General features: G+C 44.2%; 1 protein-coding gene across 1 annotated transcript in view; it reads left to right on the top strand.

The window, feature by feature from the left end:
- The first annotated feature begins 181 nt into the window (after positions 1-181).
- Positions 182-11,196, top strand: part of LOC104515000 (anthrax toxin receptor 1-like) — a 54,841-nt gene continuing 43,826 nt past the window's right edge. The window contains exon 1 of the mRNA XM_010158824.1: positions 182-342. Coding sequence (XP_010157126.1) covers positions 182-342 — 161 coding nt within the window. The remainder of the gene's footprint in view (positions 343-11,196) is intronic.

Below are 11,196 nucleotides of genomic sequence, written 5' to 3'. Positions count from 1 at the left end.
CCGGTGCCCGGCGGGCAGGGCTGCCTTGGGCCCGCGGGCTTCAGCTGAGATCCTGAAGTTAGGCGTGTTTTTTCTTTTTCTTTTTTTCACTCTCTCCTCGTCTCTTCCAAAGAGCCCGTAAGGTCTGGAGCGAGAGAGAGAGAGAGACTGGGGGAGGAAGAAGAATTAAGGAAGGGAAAAGATGGCGAGTTGCAGGAGCATCGTGGAGAAAGCAGCGTTTTTGTGCTGCTTCTTGCTGGCAGTGGGGAGCCTAACGTCCTGCGCCCGGCCGGAGGAGGAGGAAGAGCAAGAAGAACAGCGCTCCTGTCACGGTGCCTTTGATCTCTACTTCGTCCTGGATAAGTAAGTGACAGTCGCATTTGAAAACGTTTATTCACCCTTCAGTGCCTCCTTGCCGCAGCATCCCCGTCTCCCCGGGTGCCTTTCCTACTTCCCCTTGATACTAAACATGATGTGTGGGGCAGGGCCCTTATTTTTGCTCCCCAAAACTTGCCTGTTTCCCATACCCAGTATTTAGGGGAGCACCGTGCCTTATCCTGGGTTAGCTGCATATGCAAACCCGGGAAATTGGGTTGTTTGCAGGTCGTAGTGTGTCGTGCGTGGGCTGTGAGTGTTGGATTTGGTGGATGTTGGTCGGACCCCAAGCATCCCTGGAGCTTGGTGTCAAGGCTCAGGCAAAGCGTGGAGATGGCATCTGTGGGAATTAGCAGTGCCAGGGCTGTGCAGACCTACCTGAAGTGAATACAAGACTACTTGTATGTAGGGGTTGCTTTTTTACATACTCACTGTAAGGTTTTATAAAACTTGTCTATGCTCAACTTCTTTGGAATTGTCTAAACCTGTGTTTGAGTTAGAACTATTAAAATAGTTTGGCAAATACTTTAATGCTATGTTCGCCCAATTTAGGTATGGCCAGAGGGTATGGTTAAGCTCACATTTATAGGCATGTTGGAGCAAGCACTAGCAAAGTGAGTTGTAAACTGGTGCACCCACAGGTGTTTTTCAGAAGGCACAAACTTCTGTTGCCCTGGTGCACTGCTCTGGCTTGAGAGCCAAGGGTTAAATTCAAGGAGTAAATTGTTAGTCTCCCATGCATACTCAGTGTGATGACTCTGTTATCTAATACATCCTGGGTTACATATGTGGTGTGGTATTATGAAAGACTGAAGCTTTTTCTTTGTGATTCTTAACCAGAAGCCAGGTATGAAGTCTGCATTGTGCTGTTTCCTGGCTGGAAGAATTGTTCAGTCCATGAGGCCTTCTGCACAGCCTGCAAGAGGCAAAAAGCCACCATCACTCAGGAGTCAGTATATTCCCGTATTCAAGAAGAAGAAAAAAAGTATCACTAAGTAGTGATTCTGGTTTTAGAGCAAAAGGATCTGAAGACCAACGGCATTCAGCCTTTCTAAAACATGCACTAACACACCATGCGGTCATTGTTTTGCTTGCTTTCACTAAGAACTCGTTCCTGAAGTAACCTTCATGTCTAGAAAGAGCTTGAGGTGGGGAGAGAGGCCAGGGGGGTTAGTATTAGTTCTCTAATTCATTCGTGACAGGCTTTCAAGAATTGACTGGTACTGTTGTTATGCTCATTTCCCATACTGAATTCCGTGTAACAATAAATGTGGGCAATTGCAGTATGGGTTCTCTCTGTGACATGGTATCTGCCTTTCACTCTGTGACTTCATTGGTTACAACGGCGTTGGGTACCCCTAGCAATCACCACGCTGCGCTCCTATGCTACTTTTCATCTGTAGATCAGAAAGCACTGTACTGGAGTGCTCGCTGTTATCACTCATGTTGTATTGCAAAATCAAAGCAGAGGAGTGAGTGATTTGCTCAGTTACTGATGTGTCAAGCAATAGGAACTTGGTTGTGTAAGCAAGTTCCTCTTCAGTATTGTGGACATGAAATCATACGTTTTCTTTTAGCAGGCTGCAGGTCCTGTATCTTGGCGCAGGTGCTGTCCGCTCAGTACAGTAGCCCACTGGAGACTGGACCTGATTATGGTTGAAGTACAAGTCATGCACTTCGGTTCCAGAGGGGAAAATTCTCTTTGGCTTCAGTCACAAACTGAGTCTATAACCATCAAGAGTTAGAGTTCCTCTTTGATAAAAAGCTGTAGTAAAAGTTACTTGGGCCCCTGAGTGGTGTTAGAATCCATCTCTGTTCTTAACAAGTTTGCGGCAATGTGGTGGCAAAGCTGCTTTTGGCCCTGATGAGACTGCATTACAATCCATATGGATAATATTAGAGTGCCAGATCTTAGGAGCCATAGGCCCCATATTGTCTGAGGGTATATTATTTAGTCCCAGCTGTATTCTGTGACATCTGGCACAGCACAAGAAGCTTTATCGAGGCAGGGAGCATTGACTAAATGGTTAGACTCTGGATCTTGGGACAGTTCATCAGGAAGGAACTAGATAGTCACTTAGGGTTAGGAAGAGTCAGGGTATTGCTGGTAGGGAGAAGGCAGGATGCCAGTCAGAAGCAGCTAGTCAAATCTGAAAATGCAGTGGACATGTTTTTTAGAATTGGATCCATGCAGATACATATCTGGGAACAATTCTGGCTCTAATTTCTAAAGGGAGAATCCCCAGAAAAAACCCAGCCCTGTACATCACAGTGTATCCCACACGGCCTGGGGATTGCCTGCCTTCATTGGTACCTTGCCAGTCTGGAGTGAGATGCATTCAGTCTTAATTAGCTGTCTAACAATGGGATCGAAGCATTGGCTCTGTGAAAACTCCAGGCTTTAATCCTGCGACCCTGTAGCATGCTCTTTAGCTGAATCACAGGCCCTGTCTCTAAAGTCAGCCTGGGTGAACCAAAATGGCTTTAAATCTTCTTTGCTTTGCTTCACCATAGAAAGATACAATCTCACATCAGTAGGAGTCAAATTGGAAGAAGACAACAAACCTTTTTCCTTATGCATGTAAGCACCGTGTGTTACTGCAATGACTTTACTGGGGCGTGATTTTTCCTTTTCATTCTGCCAGGCAAAGTCAGTGGGGATTTAATCCTGCAGGCAACAACCATCAGATGGAAAAGATCATCTGCTGGTGAAGTTATTGGTATAATATATATGCTGCCAATTAGAAAAAGAAACTCGCTGATTTCTTACATTTTTTTCTCTGCCTGAAGTTGATTGCAGTCCTTTATGTTAACTCCATGGGATAGGCAAGATCAGAGCAGTGGAACTAAGCCTTGGATGCCCAAGAAGCTGGCGTGGTAAAAGGGAAAAGAAGCATGTGTGGGAGGGAGATCTGCTACCATCCTCCTTAGAGTGGACTGTCTGACTGCCAGAGCCACATTAGGATTGCCTTGTCTCTGGGGATGCTTAAATGAGCAAATCTCTTGAGGCTAGGAGAACTGGACATTTGCTGGCTGCAGAGTTGGCTGCCTAGAGCCTGCAATCTTTTGCTGTCTGTATGTCATATTTTACGAATTACTCAGGCTTGAGCTTATTTGGAGATGTGGTGGAAGACTTTAAAGTTGGAATTGTTCTGTTTGCAGCTAAGTCACTCCTCTCTGCATGAGGTAAGACAGTGTACAGTGCAGCTGGCATACCTGTCTGCTGTGGCACATGGTAAGACCAAGCCACATGTGATATCAAGGATCTGAAGTTTACCTTTAAACAAGCACGGCTTCTAAGCCCAACATAATGGGCAGCTGAGTAGTTCTTGCTTGCTTTGGTTGTCCAGGTGCATGAAGAATTTGTTTCAGTCCCATCCCAAACTGCTGAGGATAGGTCCTCTTAGGGACTTGATTGCTTGACCATCAAGTCTTGTAGTGACATGCTTGTGTTTGAGTATGTAAATAACTCCCTTTCATCCCTGCCTTGCTATTAACATCTGGCTGTTGTTTATAATCATATTGAAATGCACTTGCACAGCAGAAGGATGACTGACCTCTAGTGTTTTCTGATTATAGTGGTGCCTGGTAGCATCATTATGATTGTTTATTAGTGCAACAAATAGAAACCCTTTGAAAGTAGGGACTTATAACTGTCACAAATATCTGCTTCTTGTGATGCCTGACATGACCGATCTGAGCTGCAGAGCTGTCTGTATTTAATATTTACTAAATAGGAAGAAACTTCTTTGAGTATTATTTCACTGTAGTACAGGATGGGAAATGGGGGGGAAGAATCTGAGATAGTTAGAAGTTTTTTATCATTTTTCCTGCTGGGATGTTTGCTAAGAAATTGTTTGGGTTTTGAGGAAAAAAGAGCTGCGCAGCCTTGGTAAATTGTTTTCTTTTTCCACAGCACAGACCATGGCAGTGCAAATGTCTTGAGTAAGGACCTCACTGATTTTCTTTTAGAGCAGTGATGATAACTTTTTTTATTTTTTTGGGGGGTGAGTGTGGGGGTGTAGATGTCGAAACAGGCTGGCCTAACTGCTTTTTCTCCTCTCTTTATCTTCCCCCAAACTTCTGGGTAGTCCTTCTTCATGATACTCCTGTCTCTTGAGCCCAAACCAATATTGCCTTTCACATCAGTTTTGCTTCATCTCCTGTGCTCCCAAGAGCATCCCTGTCAACAGCAACTTTGGAAAAGACATCAGTGTTTAGAGAATGGCCAATGTGTCCAGCCTCTCACTTGTAATCCATTTTCCAGCAGCCTCTCTCTAAATTTGGTAAACCTTCCTTCCAGAGGTGAATGTCACTGGCAGGGAGCTGGTTGGGAAGAGCACAACCTCTGATTAGATGGGAAATTAGCTATCCCATCCCATCTCCTTCCTGGTTTTGGTTCTTCCTCAGCTTCCCCTTGAAAAGCCAGTTTTGTGGGGGAGGGAGGTGTCAGGAGGGAAACAGATTGATACTCCTGAATTCACTTCAGGCAAGCCGAAAGGCCAGCAGAACAAAAGACATTCCAGGGGCTGCTCTGCTGGAGCAACTGTTACCGTTTTTAAGGGAAGTATAGTGAATTGCTAGTCTCCACATAGTTTGTTTCTTCACAATATGCCATATTTAAAGCAAATAAAGAAGAGAGTTTGGTAAACAAATTATATGCCTTCCCTCTGTGTCGTCCGTTTCTCCACCCCCTCCTCCTCCCCCCATTTCCTTGCCAATGATTTGAATGGATTTAGCACCCATAAATTGCAAGTACTAGTGAGAGCAAGTATTTTTGGCTGTAGGCTCTCACTGTAGCTCTCTGCCTCTCTCTCACGCCCACATAGTCCCAGCCCAGCAGTGTTAGGGTGGAGCTGGATCTGTGGGAACTTCTGCAGCTTCTTTCTCCATGCTATCTCGGTCCAATGCCATTCTGTGCGCTGGTTTTACACAGTGCATGAGGAGGGGAAGACTGTGGCTAAACAACACTGTTGTGGTTGGAAATCAGACTGCTGGCAGATAAGTGCCTGAACACAAGTTCTGTCACTCAACTTAATTGCATTTGAAAATCTTGTATTGACTGACTTAAACCACTGCTGAGCTCCCTTTTCTGTGATCAGTAGTATCTACCTACTGCAGCCAGACTTCCGTTCCTCATAAGATGTAGGACCTGATGCTGGTCAGCTGTCTCTTGAGATTGAGAAGTATCAGCTTTGTTCCTTAGATGGCATTCATTACTATGCAGGTATATTTAAAAATCCATGTGTCTGTCTTCCTCCTTTGCTGTCTGATTTTACCCCCACAGTGTAACCACATCATCTACATGACACCTCTCATACTCTCCAACTGCCTGTAAGCAATATTCTTTATATTGTTTTCAAAACATAATCTGTTGGTATTTTGCCTTTGCATCTTGCTTTGTTGTGGTTATATTGCAGCCGGTGCTGTGATTTTTCTTACAACCAGGTATAATTGCTTGGAACGTTCCAAAGCAAATTTTTATTCAGCTTCAGACATACCTACGTTATTGGAACCAGGTTTTATTTGTTTGTATTTTGTCTGCTATCATTCTTCCAGATTTGCCTTTTGGCAGGAAAATAATATTCAGGAAAACCAATTCCCCTCCCTTTTATAAAGAAAAGAATTCTTTATAAAACACAAGGCAAAGCTAATGGGTAGTGATTCTTTGACATAAAATGCGTACAGTTAACAGGAAGAAAAATTCATGGCAGCTTGTCATTTGCAGTCTATTTATGCATGTAACTAAATCTGATTTATTTGGGGCTTGAGCCAAGGAAGTAAACCCACTGACCTAGGATTTTTGTTTGTGCTCAGTGATTGAGAATTTCATTACTTTTGTCTGTGCTTGCAAGCCAAACGCTGGTGTGAATTGTGAGTTTGTACGAGGCGTAGTAGGAATGAATCTTTTAATCTCAAATGCAGAGAAGACTAATTGACTCCAGATTGTTACTCACAGCTGAAGAGTTGTATCTCCCTGCTCCTGGCCATGATTTGTACCTTATTAAGAGTATTGCAGTGTGACTGGGATTGAATGCCCTGCTTTGCTCCCTGTGTTGTGCTGAGGAGAACTGGGATGCTGGCAGATCTTCCAGCCCTAATGCTGCTCAGAGCAGCTCTGGACCTTTACAGGGAGATCTGAAGTAGTTGGATGCAGTCTGAGCACGGCTTCTGAATTTCACTTTGTGCTCTTTTGTTAGCTGGGGACCTAGCAAGAGCTGTAGCACCAGAATGTGTGGATTAGATGCATTATTGTAGGAGCAAAGGGCAGTGTTTTGAGGCATGACTTATAGAAGCTACCTATAAAATTAATGGGTTTTGTCATGAAACCTTTTGGATTCAAGTACTTTAGGTCCTGTGCATGGACTGCTAGTCCGGGACCAAAATCTTGTTTTCCTGTCAGTTCTCTGCATCTTGCCCATTCCAGCCCTTGTCTTGTCCATGTTGCAAGGACTGTCTCCAAATGGCTGTCTCCATCAGTGTTTCTAATCGCCTCTGGAGCAAATAATATAAACTAGTCCTTCCTTGCCTGGATGAATCACCCAGTCAAGGTCCCTTCCATGCTTGCAACAAGCATTGTTTGGGAGAGAGGAGGATTCTTGTCATTTTGAATGCTCACTTGGCTCAGAAGGGAGTAGAGGGGTGCCTGAACATGCGCGAGCATGTCTGAAACCACAACAAACTAGATGCCCCAGGGTTTGCTTTTATTGCAGAGCCTTTATTAGCCGTGTGCATGAATTCTGTTGTCTACAATGTGGTTGTGGCCACAAAGAACTCTCCAAATAACAACCAAGTGCCACTTCTGAGCAATGGGCCGTATACAAGAATACCATTAGCTCGAGGGAACAGAGACTTACAGGGACCTGCAAACTCAATGGGTGTTGTACTTCCCGACACCATACTCACACTGAACCCAGCATCAGTAATAATGGGTCTGTTTTTTGCTCCAAGATCAATGGAACTGTTGTCTTCAGCTAATCTCTAACAGAGGCAAATGTGCATGGGAGTGAATAAAGAAAGGGACAGCTCTGTATCTTCAAGGGGTTTTGCTCTCTCAGTTTCAGCAGTGAGGAAAGGCTTTGAGTCCTGCTGCTTTCTCTTTGTGTACATGTGGTAATAAAAATATTTACTGTTTAGATAGCGCTGGGGTTTTAACTTTCACTGCTAAGCTGCAGGTCTGATGTATATTGCACTGAGTTGATTTGTATAGGCTCCTGACAGCGAGTTCAGCTGTAATTGTGAATCACGCATGCCCTAGGACAGACACCTTACAAGTGACCCTCCTGTTTTTTTCCTGATGAAGTAACTGGGTTGAGAGAGTGTCACCTCATAAGACAAGGTTGTGCTGCTTGATTTCTTTGGGCTACAGCTTCCACTGCCTCTGGGCGACTGTTACGAAAGAAGAGGAGGTTTCCAGCGCATCTCACACTGTTTTCACAAACAGCAGTGAAATACCTCAGACTGAGGTAGGCACGACGCTAAGATGCTCACTGTTTTTATACTGACATAGAGCTCCACTAAGCTAGAAGGAGTCGTTAGAAAGAATCACTCCAAAGTAAGCAGGAGCAGAATCAAGCCTTGCAATTACATCACTTCCTTCCACCTCCAGAAATACTCATTGACCTCCTCTTTTCCCCTCCCATCAAGTGGTAGCACTGTGAAATTCAGGAAAACAGCGGCAGCAGGAGCTGCAGCAGCTGCTCCTCAGAGCCCAGTCCTGAAGCCGGGAGCACATTCTTTCCTACGTTGTGGTTTGCTGACTCTTCTCTTTGTCTCGTGTGTAATGGGAACAGAGCTCGTGGAGCAGGGAGCACACTCGCAACAAATGGCTCCTGTGGGTTTTTTCACATAGCTTGAGCCTAATTCTGATCCCAGCTCTGTAGGTATGAACCTGGTGAAAATCTACTATTTCTCTGGATGTGCTCCAGGTTCACCCCAGTGGAACTGGCAGCAGAAACAGGCTCTGAAATGCTTCTGCAGTGCTCCGGCTGCCCACAGCAGCTGTTTATTGCTTTGCATTTTCCTTCACCACGAGAATTATGTAACCTCTGAGGGCTGAAACCTCACCATCCCGCTTGACTCGCAAAGGCACTGCTTGTAAGCAGTGGGTCACTATCCACAGAGGTCTTTGGCTTGTGGGGCTTGGTACTTTGCAGGGTATGTCAGGCTCACTGGGTTTCTTCAGCATGGAGAGTGCAGGCGGGATGCCTGGGGCTCAGCTGGGTGATGGTGATCATTTTGATTGATGTGAGGAGGTGAACTGGGTATCTGATGACTGAAAGCAGGCAATCTCCAAGGCGTGAGCCAACAAGATAGGCCTGGCTGTAACGTAGTCTTTTTTTGAAGACAGCCACAGCACTGGCTTGGTGGATCCACTGGTACAAACCTCCACAGCAGGATACATAGGATTACCTGGCTGCATCACTTCCCCATGGCTTGTCCCTGTTAAGGGTGAGGATGGATGAGTGTGATCCATGCCCAGTGCTTTTTCTGCACAGCACTGATTTTTCCATCCTTCATTATTCAGAAGTCTTCACAGTTCCTCTGAAATCTTACAGGAGTCTATCATTTTTTGGTCAAACAGGCCAGGCAAGGAATCTGTTTGTGATATTTACTGTTGGCACTTTGGGACAACATGCCAGCTTTGTCCACGGCTCCGATTAGCTCAGGTATGCTTATTAATAGGATTTTGGCTTTAGTTACTGTAAGGTTCTAAGGGAGACAACAAAAGCACAAAAACTGCTGTAAAAATCATGCTGTGTGGATGTCCAAGAGTAACCTATGATGTAGAGCGTCACTGAAAGACCCTGTGCTTTCTCTAGGCTCAGGAACTGTGGAGTTAAAAATTGAGTTTGGCTTTTCAGTTGAGTATGGTGACTTTTCAGAGTGGTGGCTCTCACTTGCCATGTGAAACCAAGGCAAAAACCTCCTAATGTGATCCAGACACAAAGTACAGAAATTTAGTTTATGCCACTAGCAAAAGTGATTCTGCAAAGTGAAAGATAAAATCCCAAAAGCGGCAAAATACATTAGCATTTTTAATAGTCTCAGGCAGCTTCTGTTTGTCAGTGTTAGGAGTAATATTTGACAGTATTTGGCAACTTAGTATATAGTTTAGCAAACACTTTATTGTTGTAAACTTTTGTTTAATTTGCCATTAAAACTGCTGCTGCTGGTGATGGGGGGTCAAGCTTCTGGGGCAACAGGTGAACTATATCAGGAGAACCCGAGAAGCCTCCAGAACATACATGAAACAGCAGATAAAAAGACTTTACAAGCAGGATATTTAGAGGTGAGTTTGAGGGGGAGGGAGGGGAAATCAGGTTCTTTTATAAGTCAGGTCACTCCCAGTGGTGTTTGTGAAGGGTTTGGCATGACTGATGTTGGTGGTACTTGGTCAGAGGGAGGTGACATGCCTGGTCTTCGAGGAGTGTGGTGAGGGAGGTGATTAAGTGCTGACCACTTCATAGGTACTCCTTATCTGAGATGGTGAAGCAGTAAAATTTTCTTGCTAGTAGTTCTGTCTGGCTTTACTTCCCAGCTGATAAGTAACATGTAGGTGCCTAATTCCTCCTAGGGGAGAAGGAGACCCACTGCCATGCTGCAGAACGTCTGCTCAGTAGGGTTGTGTTTCAGTGATGTCAAGCCAGGCACTCAGAGCATAGGATGCTTCCTGTGAGGACTAGCCCTGACAGAGACATTCCTAGCTTCTCAGAGATGGTCCTCCATGGATTTATTACAGCCAGTTCTAGTTACTTAGTCTCACTGGTTGTTCCGTTTCCAAGGAGTGTTTCATTATAGTCAGAGAACATGGAAATTCACAGTATTAAGGCTATCTGTGCATTTTCACTTTAAAAGTCTTAATGGTTTTCCACCATTAGTGGCTTATGATTTTCTTAAATGTCTTTGTCTAGGCTGTTTTACCAAGCTATTCTTTGCCTGAGGGGCAGATTTAAAAAAAAAAAAAAAAAAAGAAGGGAGAGGGAGTAATTCCAAAAGTCCTAAGAAGGAACTAGAAGTGATGGTTTATTGCTGTTATAAAGAAAATTTGTTGCTACTTTCTGTTTTTGGATTGCATCAGTGCCTCTGCAGCTGGCAGTAGAAATTTGACACCTCATCCAAAATAGGTCAGTCTTTTACAAGAAACCGTGGCTATTCTGTGTAAGGGAATTGACTTGGAAATTGCAAGAATTGGATTTAAGTGGGATGGCAATCTCAGAATGAAACTGAAAGTGTCAACTACAGGGGGGAAAGAATTAGGAAAAAAAGAAAAAAAATGGGAGCTGTAAAGTAAATGCATCTTGCATAGATTCAAGGAAAATATCTTTGAGTTCATCGTGTTTGGAGATTTAGCCTGGGACTTTCAGAAAAGTCCTGGAGAATTATAGGTGCTGGACTGCCTTAGATCCCTTTTGGAAAATCAATCTTTAAAGTACTTACCTCACACCAGTATGGATTATTTTTTTAATTATGAGAAAAGGGCTCATTTGCTAATAGTGCCAGCACCTTTCATTGGTGCTGTTCACAAATATATAAATGTTGCACAGAACATGTAAATTAGGGACTCCAGAGGATCCAGACGCTTGGTCTGAGCAGTCTCTTGTGCTTTGTTGCCCTCCCTCAGTGCCTGGCAATTTCTTCATTCTTCAATAACCAGTTTGTTTTGTGAATGAATCACCAGTTCTCCAGAAGAGCAGTGTGAAAGCAAGATTATTCTAGCTTATATACTTCAGGGGTCTTCTTTTGGTTCTTGTTCTTTTATCTTTGCTCTTCTCCACTTCACTAGCACTGTTGCAGGACAGCCAGTGCCATATTATATTGCTCATGTGGGCTTCTGTATGC

Source organism: Eurypyga helias, unplaced genomic scaffold (genome assembly GCF_000690775.1).
Source record: "Eurypyga helias isolate BGI_N326 unplaced genomic scaffold, ASM69077v1 scaffold13309, whole genome shotgun sequence".
Lineage (NCBI taxonomy): Eukaryota > Metazoa > Chordata > Aves > Eurypygiformes > Eurypygidae > Eurypyga > Eurypyga helias.
Note: the sequence above shows the minus strand (reverse complement) of the source record. Positions and strands in the feature narration are given on the sequence as shown.